This window comes from Pundamilia nyererei, unplaced genomic scaffold, assembly GCF_000239375.1.
Source record: "Pundamilia nyererei isolate P.nyererei 1_Seehausen unplaced genomic scaffold, PunNye1.0 scaffold00044, whole genome shotgun sequence".
Taxonomy (NCBI): domain Eukaryota; kingdom Metazoa; phylum Chordata; class Actinopteri; order Cichliformes; family Cichlidae; genus Pundamilia; species Pundamilia nyererei.
This window is the reverse complement of record NW_005187445.1, coordinates 416582-435501: the sequence shown is the minus strand read 5'-3', so window position 1 is coordinate 435501 and position 18920 is coordinate 416582. Positions and strand designations below refer to the sequence as shown.

Genomic DNA, 18920 nt, shown 5'->3' with positions numbered 1-18920 from the left:
GGCATGGAGAGACTACTGTTGCCAACAGACTGCCGGCTGAGGCCTGACATCAGAGCGATGGAGAACGGAGACATAGGTAACGTCAACCTCACCTGAAAAGAGAACAGCTGAAACTGTACATGTGTACTTTTTGGTGACCAGGACACTATGAGCCTCAAACTGTGGAACAGGGTCCCGTCAGGAGCACTGGGATAATTCCTGGTGCCCTGAGGGTCATTTTGGTCTACATTGAGCTTAACAGGTGATAAAATGACAAGCAGGAATGAGTTAGCAAATTCTGAGAATCAGATTCACTTCACCCAAGTCACCCTCACCCAGTGTTTGTTATGACTGCCATGTCCTGTGTGACTTTATCCTGGTTACCCCTTAGCCATAACATACCTTAAAATTTGTTGGTCCTAAACATATGTTTTGTGATCTGAGTAAAATTCTCTGAGATGAGCGTAATGGATAAGTCTGGTAACCTCCGTCAACACTACAGGTGTATTTATACAGGTATTTCTAGTAAAAAATAGTGTTGAGTCGTAAACTTTTCGTGATGTGTCAACCACCTCATCCAGCCTTTTGAAGGAGGGACACTGAAGCATCCCCAACCCAACAGAGAGAGCAGAACTCTCCATCATGTCCTGGGTCTGCTGCAGGACCTCCTCTCAGTTGGACATGCCTTAAACACCTTAACAAGGAGGCATCCTAATCAGATGGCCAAACCACATCAACTGACTCCTTTAGATGTGGAACAGCTTGACTCTGAGCTCTTGGCCCGATTTCTAAGGGAGAGCCCAGACATTCTACAGAGGAAGCTCTTTTCTAGTGCTTTTATCCACCATCTCATTATTTTGGTCACTTTGTGGCAATAAATGAACATGGATTAACTAGAAAATTTTACAGCTTTGCTTTCATGATCAGCTCTGCCATGAGACTCTGAAACAGAATGGAGTTTGTTTCAGGTTCACAGCTCCTCTGTGAAAACAGTAGAGCTTATTTTTAAACAAATAAGTGGCATGACATCTAACCAAAAAGCAGAAGAGGCAACCTGTTAAGGACTGACTTCTTTCTCCAAGTAGTTACTGTATTTGTTCTCTAAAAGAGCTTTTTTTTTATTTAGGGTTTATTTCTTCTTTATGGTGACTTCAAAAATATGTTTTATCCTAAAGATGCCTGACAAAAGAATGAGTCAATATAAAGGCCCATTTACACAAAAGTAAACTAATAATAATATGATGGTATACTATAAAACCGCTAGAATCTTTGGTCATACCACCCAGGCCTAATATGTTAAAAAGACCATGTAGGGAAAGATTAGAAAATTATCAGCCTCCTAGTTTATACAAACACAGTGGCCAAAGGTGAAGTCGAGTTATCGTTTCAGTCTGACCTTCTCTAAAAGTTTCTTTTGTATTTGTGTGTTTATAGATTTGGCGAGTTCTGAGAAAGAGCGTTTAGAGGAGAAACAGAGAGCTGCACGCAGGGAACGATCCAAGGACGAGGAGGAGTGGTCAACCAGGTGAGAGGTTCTGAGGATTTAAAGAGATTTGGGGAGGGTTTTTTTATAGACCGATTTTATGATTTCATACACTTGTAGCATGACAATCTCATGTTTGTACTCAATATGTCAGTATTATCAGACCAAATCAGATTTACTTTACCTCTAGCATGAAACACAGTGAGCAGAGGTTCAACATGAAGAGAGAGGCCGCTTGTATAATCACTCTGTTATTTTATAATGTCCAAACTCAGAATGTGTAAATTCGTCTACCTCCCAAAATTTCATTTTCTACAAGCAATGCTTGAGTGATGCATTTTACAGATGGAAATAACTAGCTAGACGTTTTAAAATAGACGTTAGTTTGAATTGGAACCCATTTGAACCATAGAGCTTTTATTTATTGGAGTCAGGACTTTATAATGCAGGAATTAATAAAGTGGGTGACATCCATTTACCAGACTGAAGCACATAGCTAACATTTGCAGTATCTTCAGTTTATTGTTCCAGTTAATGCTGGGATTGCATATAAAGTTCAATAAAATTATAAATCACTACAAAATAAACTTTTAAATACTGAAAGATTCTGTCAGTCTGACAGATAGATTGACAAATCTAATTAAAATAAGCTAACAGTGTGCAGATGACTCAGTGAATGACTGTCCTGGCCAAACAGTCAATCACTCCAGAAATGCGCCTCCCTTCTCTTTACTTAAGTTTGAAATATTTGCCCAAAATGCTCAGGAGTGAATTTAGCCAACATCATGGTGATTGAAGTATTATCTCTCCATATTTTAGCAGTTGATTGTGTTCGTATTGTTTGCTCCGCAGCTTGTTTTTCTTCGTGTCTTAACATTTATTTCAGATTCACATTTGGTGTTGTAAACACCAAAGTCTGTTTATGCTATAATTAGTTTTAGACCTGCAACGATCTGCTTTGTTGACATTTACTGGTTAAATAAAGACTGAAGAAAAATAAAACAATAATAAGCAAATGAAGATTGACAAAAAATTGCATTCAAAATCTAATTTGTAATGTGTGGAAACTTCCTTTAATGTGTCCCCAACACACTAATTGCTCATGCTGTGCAGCATTTTTCATAAGCATGTTATTAAAACAGATATGGCTTGTTGACTGCCTCCTCAGGTGGTTCCAGATGGGAACAAACCCTCACACAGGAGCCGAGGACTGGCTGTACACAGGTGGATACTTTGACAGGAACTTCACTGACTGTCCCAACATTTATTGACACAGGAGGTGTTTGGTGTTTAAAACAAAAAACAAACAAAAAAAAATCTTCTCTTTGCTAGGTTTCATTTTGTTTCTCTGTGAGTCGTGACAGCCAGACGCTCGCTGGTACTGTGTCTTTGTTAGGATCGATGAAAGTTGATTTCAAACAGGTTATCAGATCATCTCCAGCTGACTGTGACATTTGTCTGCAGGAGATGTGTAACACTAAAGAGAACTGTAGAGTTTACTTACTGTAAACATCAAACATCTTCTTTATATGCCCTAAACATGTATGTTACTCACCATTCACTCATCCAAGGGTTTAAAAGCAGCCACCAATGTGATCTGTGGTGTGGTGAGCTACCTGGTGGAGGATGCAAAGGAAATATTTTCAGTTTTAGTTCGGGTACTCAGGTACCATAATCTCACCTGTAGATGTTCCACGCTCTTCTGTCAAGCTGCATTCAAATATCAGGGGATATTTAATCGCATCTGCTACTTTTATATAACCTATTTGGAAATTAGATGTCTGTTTTAGTTAGCACTTAACATCAAAGAAAATGTCACAAAGTGTTTCTGTGAATAGAGACTTACAGTAGAAATGAAAGCTGCTTATAACCACGTTTACTGCCTCAGTAAACAGATATGTTGGTACATTATATTGTTCTCCGCTGTAACATAGGTAATGTGTATAATAACCATGCATGCTCACCAACATCATAATTTCCACAAGTTAAAGCCATACAAAAAACTTTTTCTGCACTGAGAATAAAAGCCTCCATATAAACCTTTAAGGCAAAGGGATGCAGAAACGAGACGTTTTAAAAAGTCTGACACTGGCCGCCTCCCTGGCTCCTTCACCGCTCACACACTGTGAAAATGTTCACAATGCACAGTAAATATGTGTGGGTGAACGTACAGAGTGTCAGACGCCGTTTACACTTGGTTTTAAAATGTGTCAGGTCCAAATACACCGCATTAAATACGAGTATACAAGCCAGTGATATGGCTTATGGCCCATCTCTGTGTGGTCTGGTAGGCACTGTGAACAATAGAGTTGGAGCTAGCTACTGTGACACCACCCACTGGTTTCTGGACTTTTTCTGGGTGCACATTAAAGCCTCAACATTAGCATGTTACTCTGCTGGTCGTTATGACTCTTTATCCCTTGAAACCCTCCTAGGAATAACCCTTGTCACTCTTCTGTGATCGAAGTGGTTTCTGTCATATTTCAGGCCTGTATATCTCACTAACTTCTGGATGTGCATTAGAAGTTAATGAGGGTTTTCTCTGCCTTTGCTGCTACCCTACTTTTGTCTGATAATTTTATCAAAATGTTCCAAAATAGCAGAAACACAGTGATAAGGTCCAGCTCAGTGACTTGGGTGAGGTGAGGCTGCTGCTGCCTATGTCTACACACCTGTCACTCCCCAGCCTTTAGTCTCACCTGCATCCAGTTGTTGTTATGAAGCACAAACTGTCCACATGTACTGACAGCACTTTTTCTATAACGAGCTGTGAACAAGTTGTCTCCATATCTGAAGCTTTAGTTCTACTTGAGGAATTAAGAGGGTTTTTTTGGCATCTCTGCGTTGGCCTCATTTTCAGTCCCAGAGCGCAAAGTGCCAAAAACTGCAGCCCCTCTAATAACAACTTGAGACTGGCTCCAAAAACAACTCAGTTCCCACAGGCTCCCATGATAAAATGCCCAACTTTACATCATTAATAAGCGTGTTTACAGCTCCTTCTTCCTTTGATTCCCTCATATTTTATTTTTAACTTTTAAACTCAACCCTTTCACTGCTAGCGAGGCTAAGTTGGGGATAAATTTGTTTGGCAGGTGTGTCACTACAGGCAGCTGCAAAGCCCTGAACTGGACTTATCCACTCTGTTTGTGCTGTTGGAGCATTTTTAGTAGCTTATCTGACAAATTATGCAGTCTGTGTTCCTTATTTTCTTTATTTTTATTTGTGTGTCATTCAGCTCTAGTTTGCAGATATGTGTCTCTTGCACTTAATGTATGCAACTTTCTGACAAAGCTTGCTAGCCTTAACTGATCACTCATTGCTCCACCCTCTCATCCAGATATCGTGGTGGCTAAAACGCTGATGTTGAGGTTTCTATAACAGCTGCATGATGTCAGAGAGGCTACTTTATCTCTTACAAACCATCAAGCCAGGACGTGGTGGTTTTTCTTTTTGCTATTTTGTGCACCGTTTTTAAAACTTTGCCTGCCAGTCTCTACATCTGGACTCTCCAGACTCTTGACTGATGACAGACAGGTGAATACTTGGGGCACTTTGACACACAGATTGTAAGGAAGTCTGAGCACATGTGGTCCGATCCTTGGAGGCAACACTGTGATGAGTCTTGACTGTTCACTTGTGATCCAATTTCCAGAGTGGCTTTTTAAAACCAAGTGTAAACACTGCATTAAATACATATTTTTAATAATGCTCTGAGCTTCGGTGCTGCCAAACAATATTAAACATCATAGGTAATACTTATAATAATGAACACACTGATTTTCTGCTCTAACTTCACTTTGGAGCTTATAGGATCGTAAACACGAATGATAATGTTTCCATGAAAATGGTTAATAAGCTTTCAACTACAGCTTGAGTCCCGTTTTCTTTTTTTTTCTTTTTTAAATTTGTTTACATTTTTAGCAAATGCCTGCCATTAAAAACTACGCCAAATTAGTTATTCTGAGGTTTTTTGGAGGGTTGTACCCGTGGACGTACAGGCCACTGCGACAGGGATACTTTAATACTGTAGATAATGTAAAAATTCTCAGGCAAGTTCTGCAGTGATAGAGGGCATCCTTTGTTCTGAGTGGATTGTTGGATATTTACATAATGATATCCTCTGGAAATATAAGTTAAACTAACACTAAAAATGTAAAAAGATTATAGACATCTGTTCACATTGGCCTGAGAAAGAGTAGAGGCATCTATCTCACTGCTCCTCGATTGAAGGTGCACTCCATAGTTTGAACACCTCGGCTTCAAAGTGACTGTGTTGTGCCGTTTGTTTGTACAATGATCCCTGTGAGCCAAAAGTTCAGACTGCTATAAACACTCATTTTCAGACTTTTTTTTTCCTACTCTTCACTCCATGTGATAGTAGTGAGAGTGGATATCCCTAATTTGGTCAACAGCTATGGCCTTAGGCACTAAGACCCCACCCACCTGCAAGGAGCAGCCAATCAGAAGAACAGTAGTTCTGAGATAAACACTTTGTTCAGAGGTAGAAAGTATAAAAGATAGCTGTAGCTTTGTATTTTAACCCTGTAGTCTTTTTAATGGCCACCAGAGGGCGACCTGAATCCTTGCTTACTCAGTAAACAGTTTGCTGGTGTGTTTATAGAGTCATGTACTAGATTCAGATCATGTTCAATAGAGCACTTTGGTAACTTGTGGTCATGTGATTGATAGTGAGTCAGCTGCGTCTCGCTCCTCACACCTGATTTCAAAACACCAAAGTAATTAAAATGTTCAACTCGAGGCTTCATAGCAGGACTTCATTCAACACTGGGTGACGTCCCTGTTGCTGTGTATGTCTTTTATGTTTTTTGTGATTTAGACACAGAGTGAACTGAATGAGCCATGTGTAAGATGGGGTTATTTTGAACTGTGAGTTATGCAGAGCTAATCCAGTACAGTCCAAAAAAGAAAACATGAAGCTGGGAATGAGCATAATCTGTCCCCTTAATGACAAAGCTGCATCATTTTGATGCCTTTTTCACACGTGGATGAGTAACACTTTGTCGGAGCCGTGCTTTCAGACACAGTTAAAAGCAAATAAGACGGGATGTTGTAGGCATCATGAACCTATGCAAACTGATCCTTCCAGTCTACCCTCCTGAAATGTGAAATAAAACACTCTTTAGCTCGCAGCCTGTGTGCTGGAGACACTACAGAGGCAGCAGGTAATGAATATTGTGTGCTGGTAGTAAAATGCTCACAGTAGTTTCTTTTTGTTTCTAAGCACTAGTGTTGCATTAAACTGCACATTTCAAATGCTCACTGTCCTGTGCACATATGTACGGTGAAATATCCCACATCATGTCTTCCCCTCTGCTGCTGTTTGTGTCTTTACTCTGAATTCAAAGCACTTTGTGACTCCTGCAGCCGCTCAGAGCTGCAGGATCAATCTGATCCGATCTTGTTTTATCCCCCGCTGTCTCTTTGCCGAGCCTCTTTTTGAAAATGTTTACATTGTATGTTTGTTGATCTGTTGTTTCCTTTCCTCTTCATACTGGTATCCACACAGCCGTATGCATACAAAGCATATTTAAGAAATAAATTATGGACTACAAAATCCTTGTGTTGGAAAATCTGGTTATTCTCTCCAGATGTTTTTCTCTCATAACCACCACACGACACTACTTCTCATTTTTGTCTTTTAATTAACAATTTAAAAAAGATTCAAGGCCATTTTTAGTTTTATATAATAGTGGAAAAGAAGTGTACTGGTTTTGATTTTGGTATTGATGTTTGTAGATGATGCTGTGATCTGTAGTAAGAGTAGCAAGCAGGTGGGAGAGACCCTGGAGAGCTATGGATGCTTTATAGAGAAAAGGAATAAATATCAGCAGAGGCAAAACGGAATAATGCAAGGAGCAGAGGCTGGGAAGGTAGATGAGTTTAAGTGCCTAGCTTAACCATCCAAAGTAACACAGTACATGAACGGTGAAGAAATTAGTGCAGGGAGGGTGGAGCACATGGTTTGTGACAGAAGGATAGCGTGAAAGGGAAGGTTTACAAGATGGTAGTGATGAAAGACAGGAGGCAGACCTGAAGAGATTAAGATTTGCACTGAGAGAGTGGACAGGATTAGAAATGAGAACATCAGAGAGACAGTTCAGGTCGAGCAGTTTGGAGACAAAGTTAGAGATGGTTTGGACATGTGAAGAGGAGGGATGGTGGGTATACTAAAGAAAGAATGCTGAATATGGAGCTGGTAGACAGGAAGACCTCAGAGAAGATTAATGGATGTAGTGAAGGAGGATTTCAGAGGGTTGATGCAACATGGGAGGACGCTACAAATAAGGTGAGATGGAGGCAGATGATCCGCTCTGGCAACCCATAAAGGGAGCAGCTGAAAGAAGAAGAAAACATTTAATTCCGAGCCTCTGAGACCTCTGGGCTGTGTTTAAAAATTTCAAATTCCTAGACAGATGAGTCAATACATTTGTTAAACCCACCATTTATTGTAGTGCTGTGCAGCGCCCAAAAATGTGAATCTTTAAGTATGTAGAGACAAAACAAAGCAGTTTTACACATTTATTGCATCATGAAAACTAAAATGTGTAGCACACCAGCTTTATTAAACAATAACGCACACGGTGGGGCTGCTCACATGAGCCAGTGATACAGGCTCCTATGTGCTGCGTGTAATATTAAAGCAATGAAATGCAAAGGTGATTATTCTTAAGTGGTTCAAAACTTTGCAGCTAATTTCCGTTTTATCCTGGCCCATATTTACTTTTCTGGCTTCTGGCTTTTAGCCCATTAATGCGAAGAAAGTGGGCGAAGGTTCAAGTAAAGTGTGAGTTCACTTGCTTCTTAATCCTATGCCTAAAATGAATAGAAAGCTATTTATTTTTCTATTTCAGGCAAAGGCAAAGATGGTGTGTGTCAAAACCGAGCTGCAGCTGAACTTGTTGCCTTCATATTAACCATAATTACAGATGTGCAAGAAGACTCACGTAAGACCATAATTACAGCCTTCAGCTTCCTTTCATCCTCTCAAGATTTACTCAGAGGCAGTTGGCAAAGTTGCATCCAATAATATTATTGTCATCCACTTGCTAAATGCCAAACCTGAAGCCTGCATTTTATTTTAAAGCTGGATATATCAGAGTTTCTGACCTCCCAGCTCTAGTTTAATGGGATCGGCGCACCTTGGGTTCACTATAGGCAGAAGTGGAAGTTATGGCATGGAGCCCTAATCACTCAAAATACTTTCCTTTAATAGTCAAAGGAGCTTGCAAAGAAAAGCGTCTGGACTTCTTTAAGTTACTTGAAGACGTTTCACCTCTCATCCGAGAAGCTTCTTCAGTTCTAAGGTCAAATGGTGGAGAGTCCCAGATATAAACCTAGTGGGAGTGTCCCACTACGATGACCTGGATGACTGAGAACCTTCACAGACATATTTTCCTTTAATACATTTTTCCTGCTTTCAGAGTGACTTTATTCCACAAGATCTTTGTCGATTCATCAGACTGTAACTGGAAAATGTTTTGCTGAGCTCAGTAAACGTATGAAAATCTCCTGCAGGTTTGATACGTAAAACGAGTGGCTCGTGTTATCTCTACCAAACATGCGCAGCGGATTTAAAGTCCACCTTATTGACACATGATTCCACCAATCACAGTGAAGCACCGCTACCGCTCAGCCAATCAAAGTTGCCGACGCCGAGCCCGACCTTTCTGCGGCCGAACGATATTTCCGAGAGAAGCGTGAGTAAAAACATCTTATTTCTTTACATGTAAATGTTTGAATTTGATAACGTGGACTACGGGAACAGGTTTATTTTCACTGTGTGTGAATTTAGAGCCACAGCCCGGGCTCGACCTCACGTAGCTTAGGACGGGCTGTGGGATGCAGAGTCATCTGTGAGGGGCTGGAGTCTTCTCCTGTCCCTGTTGTTATTATGGAAGCAGTGGTTTAACTCCAGCTACATTATCAAATATGCATCTAAACCACAGTCTTAGTTAGATTTACAGTGATCACGATGATGTAGCAGAGCTGTGTTAATCCTTAATGCTTCTAACACAATGACACGTTTGCATTAAATTGGCTGTTAGGCTTCAAAAATCCAAATGCAGACCAGAATGAAGGTCTGCGATGATTGTAAATGCTGGGTAATACTAGTCTCCATCGTGGTTACACAGCGTTTCATCCAATGCACGAGCAGGGTGTGTGTTATAAAGCTGCAATGATTATACTTCAGAACAAATCCCACAAATGGATTTAGCTTTCAGGTATTGTCTCAGTCAGAACTATCAAACATTTACCTGCTCTAAAATGTGAGAATTTATGCTGATAATATATTGCCGAGAATATTTTATAATTTCAAGGACTCTAGGTAAGGAGAAAAAATATCCTACCTGATGGAAATCAGAATAAGGACAGAAAATTGACTGAAAAGGTTGCCAATCAAAAAAATGAGAGAGGTGTGTTTGTAGGAATAAAGGTGAGACTTTCAGACTATGTAAGCTGTCAAGCATGGTGGTGGTAGCATCGTGCTCTGCAGCTTTTGTGCAGTCAGTTCGCCACACAAAGTGGATGGAATAATGAAGAAGTAGGACTATCTCCAAACCTCGCTTTGGTGTAGACTGATCTGTAGCGCCTACCAGAGTGGGGAGGTTGGAAGAGGTCATCAGACTCATGACCATCGTGTCATCGCAAACATCACAATCTGCAGACAGCCCTTCTGAGGTGCTGTCATTTGTGAACAGGGAGAAGAGTGCTTAGAGGGTTCAAAGTAAATAGAGCTGCTCCTTGCATATAAAAGCCTCTCATAAAAGGAACGAGTGTGAAGTTTGGTGTCATTTTCATTTTATGATGGACAGATCAGAACTAATATTTTTAGTGTGATGCTAGAAAACAGAGATTGAAGCTGCTTTCCCTTCTGCTGTGCTTGAATGTGAAGCTTCACTTAAAGTACAAACAAAGTTTATAGAGACTTCTTGTTGTAGCGTGGGTAAGAAGATGGAGTTAGATGGTCGGCGACCAGACCTCGTCGATACAGAGAGGCTGGGTGTGCTGTGCAACGTGATGCATCGCCTCAATGTTCATGATAAACAGAGAAGGTTGAGTTTAGTTTGAATGCAAAGTCACAAAATAGCTAATCAAAAGGATGAAATATAGAAAAAACAAATGTATTATGTAATCTGTACTGCTGTGATCATCTTATCTGCTGCAGACAAACAGATGTTACAAAGAAAGGGTCATAGAGTCATAAAATCTGAGAAGATTATTATTTGACTCATTATAAGCACAGAGAATAAGATTGTGGACCATAACATAATTATATGTTATTTTATTGTAATATTTAGGTCACTAAAGCAGCTGTAAACCAGTCAGTGCTTATCATCGTCATCATCATGGCCTCTGGAGCGTTGTTCCCCAGCATGGTGTCTGGGTCCCGCGGCTCCTCCAGTAAGTACCTGGTGGAGTTTCGTGCCGGTAAGATGACCATGAAGGGCAGCACGGTGACGCCTGACAAGCGTAAAGGTCAGGTCTACATCCAACAGACGGACGACTCCCTCATCCATTTCTGCTGGAAGGATCGGACCACCGGGAACGTGGACGATGTAGGTAACGCCATCCGGATGAGGTTAACTGGTGTTTGAATTTCTTAATATCACAGCAGTCATTTCCATTTGCCAATTTAGGACCTGATCATCTTTCCTGATGACTGCGAGTTCAAACGGGTGAATCAGTGCACTACCGGACGAGTCTATGTGCTGAAATTCAAAGCTGGCTCCAAAAGACTCTTCTTCTGGATGCAGGTATGCAGCTGCTCCAGACTCGTCTGTTTACTAATCCTTTGTTTCCCAGCATGTTTTCTCTTTTTATTCAAGCTAAATATAATTATTTCTTACCGAAAGGTTACTGACTTTTCTCCTGAATCTTTCACTAAATTGAAGAAGATTCAAGAGAATCATTTCATGACATCCCGGTTCACTTCAAACCAAGCAGACAAAAACTGGTTCATCTGTTGTGCTGTCCATATAACTGGCCCCTGGGTCATTACATGGAAAATCAGTTCAATTGTCAATTTTTAAAATTCTGTTTTATTTATTTAGGGCCAAATCACAACAACAACCAACAATCAACAACAGTTGCCTCAACACCCTTTATATTGTCTAGATTCTACAATAATACAGAGAAAACCCCAACAATCAGCGTTTGAGGGTGAGGGGAGGAAGGCAGGACAAAGACAGGCTGTGGAAGAGAGGCAGAGATTAATGATAACTAACGATTAAATGCAGAGAGGTGTAAAACACACAGTGAGTGAAAAAGAAAGATTTGAAAATCAGATTTGACTGATTTTTACATCTTTCTTTCTTACACATAAGAATCCACCTCGTTTCTGTCACCTTCCTTTCACGTAAGCCGATAACAAATCTTCCTGCTTCTGGTTCAGATCCAGCACTCTTTGGTAGTAGGCCAAGTTTCCCTTGGAAGGGATTTTCAGTTTCCAGCGTGAGCAATATTCCCATTCAAGCTGAAGTCATAGGACAGGTAGCTTTCTGTTGACTGCTTAAACAGACCCGGATGCCTTTGGCAGACGTTTAGAGGAAATGAGAGGATACAAAGGATAAAAACGAAGCAAAAAAACAACATTCATGATCTTTTGTTTTTGTGTATTGCAATAATAAGGTTTGTTCTGCTTTACACCTCAAAATGTTAATGTTCAGTAACCCTGGCATTTTGTTTTTCTGAACTCAGGAGCCAAAGACTGATAAGGATGACGAGTACTGCCGCAAAGTGAACGAGTATCTTAACAACCCGCCCATGCCCGGTGCTCTCGGCAGCGGCGGCAGCGGAGGACACGATCTGTCTGCGCTCGGAGGTAACAAACACGCTGTGTCGTAGTTTAAACCTGTCGTGGGTAAGAAGCTGAACTGTCTCACCTTCATGGGTGTCACCTGTCTTCTCTGCTTGCATGTAAAGGTGAGGGTGGCCTGCAGAGCCTTCTGGGTAACATGAGCCACAACCAGCTGATGCAGCTTATTGGACCAACTGGACTGGGAGGGATTGGTGAGTACCTTCATGACTGAGTCCACAAGCTAACAGCGTGAAAACATCTCATTAACAATGTCGGTGAGATGTTGAGCTCTGTTTGTGTGATTGACAGGTGGTCTCGGGACACTGGCTGGTCCAGGCTTGGCCAACCTTCTTGGAAGTAGCAGCAGCAGCAGCAGCAGCAGCAGCGTTCCTGCAGCCAGCAACTCCTCCACAAGGTGTCTTATTTACATTTCTGTTAAATATATTGAAGGATTCCAGAATATTTTTGAGGTGGAAAACAAGATAAAATGAGAAGTTCCAATAAAAGGGAAGCTATGAAAGAGAAGGTTTTAGCATCAGTACAGCAGAGCTCAAATGTTAACTATAACCTTAAAAATAACAGTTTAGCCATGAACTGTATATAAAAGATGGACATAGATATGGAGCTGTCACCCAATGATTAGCAAGTTCCCCTTTTGAATCCTTAAGATGAGCAATTTTGACTTTTCTGACACTGAGATTAAAATCACTAAGGTCAGAGGTAAAGTGAGGAGTCATTTTTTTTTATATACTTCAACGCTAAGTCGCCACCTGCTGGTCATGAAAAAGAATGCATGTTTACTTTTGCTTTGCAACCTGAAAGCTAAATCCTTCTTTGAGTTTAGTAGAATAGTTCAGTTTGTCATGAGTCATGAGTTTTCTTCCAGAGAAGCTCTGAGCTCCAACTGATATGATTATTTCCAAAATCCCAAAAAGTTGATTCTGTTCATCTGGATGTAGCTTTTTCAATGGGAGAAATGTTTCATCACTCATCCAGTTGACTTCTTCAGTCTCTGCTGACTGCAGGTTTTCCCAGCCTTATAAAACAGTACCTTTGCATAATGACTGAAACTAGCACCACTGGCGAACAACAGGCTGTGAGGTCAGTTCCTTGATCATTAATATGGAAATTGTCATGACCATTGATCAACAACCACTGATAAGTAAGAAAATAAGTAAGTAAAATGTATTTATATAGCACTTTTCAAAAATAAAAATCACAAAGTGCTTTACAATAAAAGACCATTGATCAAAATCAAATCCAAGGACGTACCACAATTCACGGATCACATTAGCTCAGTGGACCAACACATCAAGTTCACCAGGGAGGATATAAAAAATGGCAGGTTAGCCTTCTTATACTGAGATTTCCATCAGTAATCGGGGACATTTAAAAGTTGATGTGTACCGTAAACCAACACAGATGGATCAGTATTTAAGGTTTGACTCTCATCAGCCACTGGAGCACAAACTGGGTGTCATCAGGATGCTTCAACATAGAGCGAACACCATCCCCGCAGACAGAGCGGCCAGGGAAGCAGAAGAACGTCACATCAAGAAGGCCCTGAGTACATGTGGTTATCCCAGCTGGACGTTGGTCAAAGCTGAGAAGGCACATAAAGAAAGCTCCAGCCGATCCAGGAAAGAAGGACTGCTACCGAAGCGAAAACCCTTAGTGATCCCTTATGTGTCAGGAGTATCGGAACATTTGAGACACATTTTCTCTAAACATAGCATCTCTGTGGCTTTCAAACCCCAAAACACGCTGCGCCAAAAATTGGTCCACCCCAAAGATCGGGTCCCCTGACACAAACAGAGTAATGTAGTGTACGCTGTTAAGGGCCAGGAGGATTGCCATGATTTATAAATCAGGGAAACCAAACAACCTCTGGTGAAGTGGATTGCGCAACACAGAGGAGCTAACTGTCCTGAGCAGAAGAGAATAGATGGAAAAGCTTAGCTACACTTCCACACCTCCTTACTCCTCTTCCTCTGTTGTCCCTGTAAAGTGTTCATCTGAACAGTTTCTCCAATTTTTTTCTTTTGGCTCTATTCTCTAAAAATGCTTTATGAAACTCATAATTCATGATTTACACGTGTAAGATTAGGTGAGTTTTGACACTAAATGAATTATTCTGCATGTGATCAGGCAAGAAAGTGTATATCACCGATAACTGTTGAAGCTGAGCGGTTATATAATAATGTTTTGCTAAACATTTCCATCCACAGTCCGTCCACAGCCGTCACCCCAACCTCTACCTCCGCTGCTAGTCGGCTCGGCTCCTCCCAGGTTCCCACCACTCCCATCACTCCCTCTGCCACCTCAGTGGCCTCCCCAACAGCCACCACCCCATCCACCCCTGCTGTGCCCTCCGTGGCGGCAGCAGCAGCCAACCCCACGCAGCCCATCCAGCTGAGAGACCTGCAGAGCATCCTGGCCACCATGAACGTACCTGCCAGCAGCCAGGGAGGTGAGGATTTGATGGAAGCTTCAGGAAAATTGAACTTTGTTCTCCTAAAAACTGAGATTTGTTATTTATTTAAAAAAAAAAAAAACAACTCTGAAAGTAAATGAATAATTAGACCTAATTAGTGAAATCTTCACTAATTAAGCGGCAAATAATTAAGACTGTGATCACAACAGTGTCGCTAATTCTGCGTAATTTTTGCATTATAATTCAGTTTGCTGCAGGAGCACGAATCCCCTGAAAATTCTGCAGGCTGTCGCTGTTTTGATTAAATTTCATTGTGCTGCGCTACATTAGGCACAGCTTCCTGCTGATGTGCTGACAGATTAATATACAAAAAGTAAGATGGCAGAGGAAGAAAAGGGCCAAAGACAGTGTGTGATATTGAATTAAGTTTTATAAGAAAAATTGCACAATATGCCCTCATTAGACATTTTATTAGATACAAATTGCTAGCACCAGATTGGGGCTGGAAACATTCCTTAGAGGTCTGGTCCATATTGACCTGATAGCATCACCTATTGGGCCTTTAGAAGCTGGGTGCACTGTGGTTCTGGTCAGTGCAATGCTTAGATAGGCTGTAAATGGTTATTAGTTGGTGAATGAACCAACAGAGGTTCTCTCAGATGAAGACTTCCTAACTTACTGTTTGATTCACTCCCAGCACATTGCTTCATTTTTTTTTTACAAAAAGCTCAGAAAAACAGCAACAATCAGCATCCAGGCCTTAAACCTGTATTCTTGTGGACTTCATAAGGACAGTAAAGCAGAATATACTTTAGGGATCAGTCAGATCCACCCTCAGAGATAACGTCAAAACCTGACTCGACATACAGGTGATCTCACAGCCACCACTAAACATCTCAGACGAAGATTTTATCTGACATTGTAACTGAGGAACACAAAGAAGTAAAAGTAGTCACGACCTGAAGCACAGCCTGCTTTATCTTCCCTTTTAACTTTAATTTCAATCATAATTTTACTAAATTAACAATAGTGACTGAGATCATAAAGCCCTTTGAGAGCTCCATCGTTTGACCGTTTAAGCTCCAATAATAAAGATTTTCTATGGCGCTATGGCACGGATGACTGAATTATTACCCTTAAGTCAGAAAGAAACCTCATGATCTAAAGCAGCAATAATCTCACTGAGGCTCAGAATTACAGATTACAGATTCACTTGCATCTAACTGTGCTTGAAAAAAGTGATTTTTGTGTCTCGTATGTTTGAAATATGAATGATAATGTTGTCGTTTGCATTAACCAGTCAGTGTGGGTCTTTGTTGCCTGCAGTGGACCTCGCGAGCGTCCTGACGCCTGAGATCATGGCTCCCATCTTGGCCAATCCTGAGGTTCAGCAGAGGTTGATGCCCTATCTGCCCTCCGGAGAGTCCCTGCCTCAGAGCTCAGAGGAGCTGCAAAACACGCTGAGCTCACCTCAGTTTCAGCAGGTGGATGTCCTGTATAGTTTTTTTTTTTAACAGAGAGGAACTGACTGTTCCCTTCAAAGTGATACAGTTTCCTCATTTGTCATTTAAAACTGCTGTAGCTTTGTTCTTCTTTTATTATAGTGTTTGGTTTATGCTGTGTCATATTATATCCACATTTGTTGCACCTGTAGCAGTTTCAGGCTGATAAATGCACACATTTTCCTACTAAACCTAAATATTTTATTATCCTTGATTTCAGAAATTTCATCTGAACTGAGATACGGTGTGTTTGAGAGGATCCGGGTTGTTGGCATTTAGCATCTTGTAGTGGCATTTGTCCTTATTGTTGGTATTTATGGTCTCTCTGCAGGCTATGAGCATGTTCAGCAGCGCTCTGGCGTCCGGGCAGCTGGGGCCTCTAATGAACCAGTTTGGCTTGCCTGCAGAGGCCGTCGACGCTGCTAACAAAGGAGGTCAGTGTTGACTCATGTCGCGCAGAGACGCTGTACCTGATTGTTTCAGCTCTGCAAAACTTAAAGGTCAACAGCAACATTACGTTTTGTCAGCTGTGAAATGTAAGAAACATTTAATAATGTGCAGCAAGTGAGACGATTTTTAAAACGCACTAACGCTGAAAAGTTTGCAGAACGGCATGCAGCTGTCCTAGCGGACGCTCCAAACTTGTTACAGTCCACACAGACTCGCACGTTGCGATGTTAAAACGTGACAGCATAAAAATCATGCTTACTGCTGTTTGTGGCCTCGATTGTTTTCACATCGACAAATACTGACATCTACAGTGGTGTGCAAAAGTTTGGGCACCCCTGATAATTTTCATGATTTTCCTTCATAAATCATTGGTTGTTTGGATCAGCAATTTCATTTAAATATATCATATAGCAGATGAACACAATGGTATTTGAGAAGTGAAATGAAGTTTATAGGATTTACAGAAAGTGTGCAATAGTTACTTGAACTAAATTAGGCAGGTACATAAATTTGGGCACCCCAACAGAAAAATTACATCAACATTTAGTTGACATTTAGCCTCCAAACACTTCTGATCGCTTCCAATGAGAGTCTGGATTCTGGGTGAAGGGATTTTGGACCTTTCGTCTTTACAAAACATCTCCAGTTCAGTCAGGTTTGATGGTTTCTGAGCATGGACAGCCTGCTTTAAGTCACACCATAGATTTTCAATAATATTCAGGTCTGAGGACTGAGATGGCCATTCCAGAACGTTGTACTTGTTCCTCTGCATGAATGCCTTAGTGGATTTTGAGCAGTGTTTAGGGTCATGTTGAAATATCCAGCCCTGGCGCAACTTCAACTTTGTCACCGATTCTTGAACATTGTTCTCAAGAATCTGCTGATATTGATTGGAATCCATGCAACCCTCAACTTTACCAAGATTCCCAGTACCTGCACTGGCCACACAGCCCCACAGCATGATGGAACCGCCACCAAATTTTACTGTGGGTAGCAAGTCTTTCTCTTGGAATGCTTTGGTCTTTTTCCACCATGCATACCGCCTCTTGTTATGCCCAAATAACTCAGTTTTAGTTTCATCAGTCCACAGCACCTTATTCCAAAATGAAGCTGGCTTGTCCAAATGTGCTTAATCATACCTCAGGCGACTCTGTTTGTGGCATGTGCGCAGAAAAGGCTTCCTCTGCATCACTCTCCCGTACAGCATCTCCTTGTGCAAACTGCGCTGAATAGTTGAACAATGCATAGTGACACCATCTGCAGCAAGATAATGTTGCAGGTCTTTGGAGCTGGTGTGTGGGTTGACTATGACTGTTCTCGCCATCCTTCACCTCTGCTTATGTAAGATTTTCCTTGACCTGTCACTTTCGGCCTTAACTAGAACTGTCCCTGTGGTCTTCCATTTCCTCACTGTGTTCCTCACAATGGAAACTGGCAGCTGAAATCTCCGAGATAGCTTTTTGGATCCTTCCCCTAAACCATGATGTTGAACAATCTTAGTTTTCAGGTCATTTGAGAGTTGTTTTGAGGCTCCCATGTAGCCACTCTCGAGAGAAGATGCAAAGAGGAGAAAAACTTGCAATTGGCCGCCCTAAATCCAGTCATTTGTCATGACTGGATTTACCTGTGTATGTATGTTAAGGGTCAATGAGCTTACCAAATAAATTCTATGTTTCAATAATTATTGCTAAAGGTATTCAAATGAATAAAACAACAAGGGTGCCCAAATTTATGTACCTGCCTAATTTAGTTTAAGTAACTATTGCACACTTTCTGTAAATCCTATAAACTTCATTTCACTTCTCAAATTTCATTGTGTTCATCTGCTATATGATATATTTAAATGAAATTGCTGATCCAAACAACCAATGATTTATGAAGGAAAAACATGAAAATTATCAGGGGTGCCCAAACTTTTGCACACCACTGTATCTGCTGTGCGACAGAGCCCGTCCAATAAGCTTGTGCTTAGTTTTTTTTATTTACAAGTCAGGTCAAAGTTTATTTCTACAGAACATCTAAAACAAGCTCAGCTCACCAACGTGCTACAAGGACGTTAAAAAAGCCATTAGAAGCTATTCTAATGGACGCAAATCTACATGTTTTATTGATATACTGAGAGGTTCAAACTTGACATTAAGGGTACTGGGGAGCTTATCAAATGCTGTCTTTGTGGGAGGAAGACCGTGTTTTAAAGTGAAGTCCAGAAGTTTTCTTTATGGGTTTTAGTATATCGTTAAAAACATTTTTTTT

The 18920-nt window shown here is 40.9% G+C and overlaps 2 protein-coding genes across 2 annotated transcripts in view; both read left to right on the top strand.

Moving 5' to 3' along the window:
- The window catches only part of LOC102197279 (oxysterol-binding protein-related protein 2-like), an 18825-nt gene extending 11788 nt beyond the window's left edge, over positions 1-7037 (top strand). The window contains exons 12-14 of the mRNA XM_005731812.2: positions 1-76; positions 1414-1504; positions 2631-7037. Of these exons, the coding sequence (XP_005731869.1) occupies positions 1-76; positions 1414-1504; positions 2631-2733 (270 nt within the window). The 3' untranslated portion in view covers positions 2734-7037. The remainder of the gene's footprint in view (positions 77-1413; positions 1505-2630) is intronic.
- A 2061-nt stretch (positions 7038-9098) lies between these two features.
- Positions 9099-18920, top strand: part of LOC102215638 (proteasomal ubiquitin receptor ADRM1-like) — a 16177-nt gene continuing 6355 nt past the window's right edge. The window contains exons 1-9 of the mRNA XM_005731596.1: positions 9099-9180; positions 10783-11040; positions 11122-11238; positions 12182-12305; positions 12407-12493; positions 12591-12696; positions 14510-14751; positions 16042-16199; positions 16549-16651. Coding sequence (XP_005731653.1) covers positions 10831-11040; positions 11122-11238; positions 12182-12305; positions 12407-12493; positions 12591-12696; positions 14510-14751; positions 16042-16199; positions 16549-16651 — 1147 coding nt within the window. The 5' untranslated portion in view covers positions 9099-9180; positions 10783-10830. The remainder of the gene's footprint in view (positions 9181-10782; positions 11041-11121; positions 11239-12181; positions 12306-12406; positions 12494-12590; positions 12697-14509; positions 14752-16041; positions 16200-16548; positions 16652-18920) is intronic.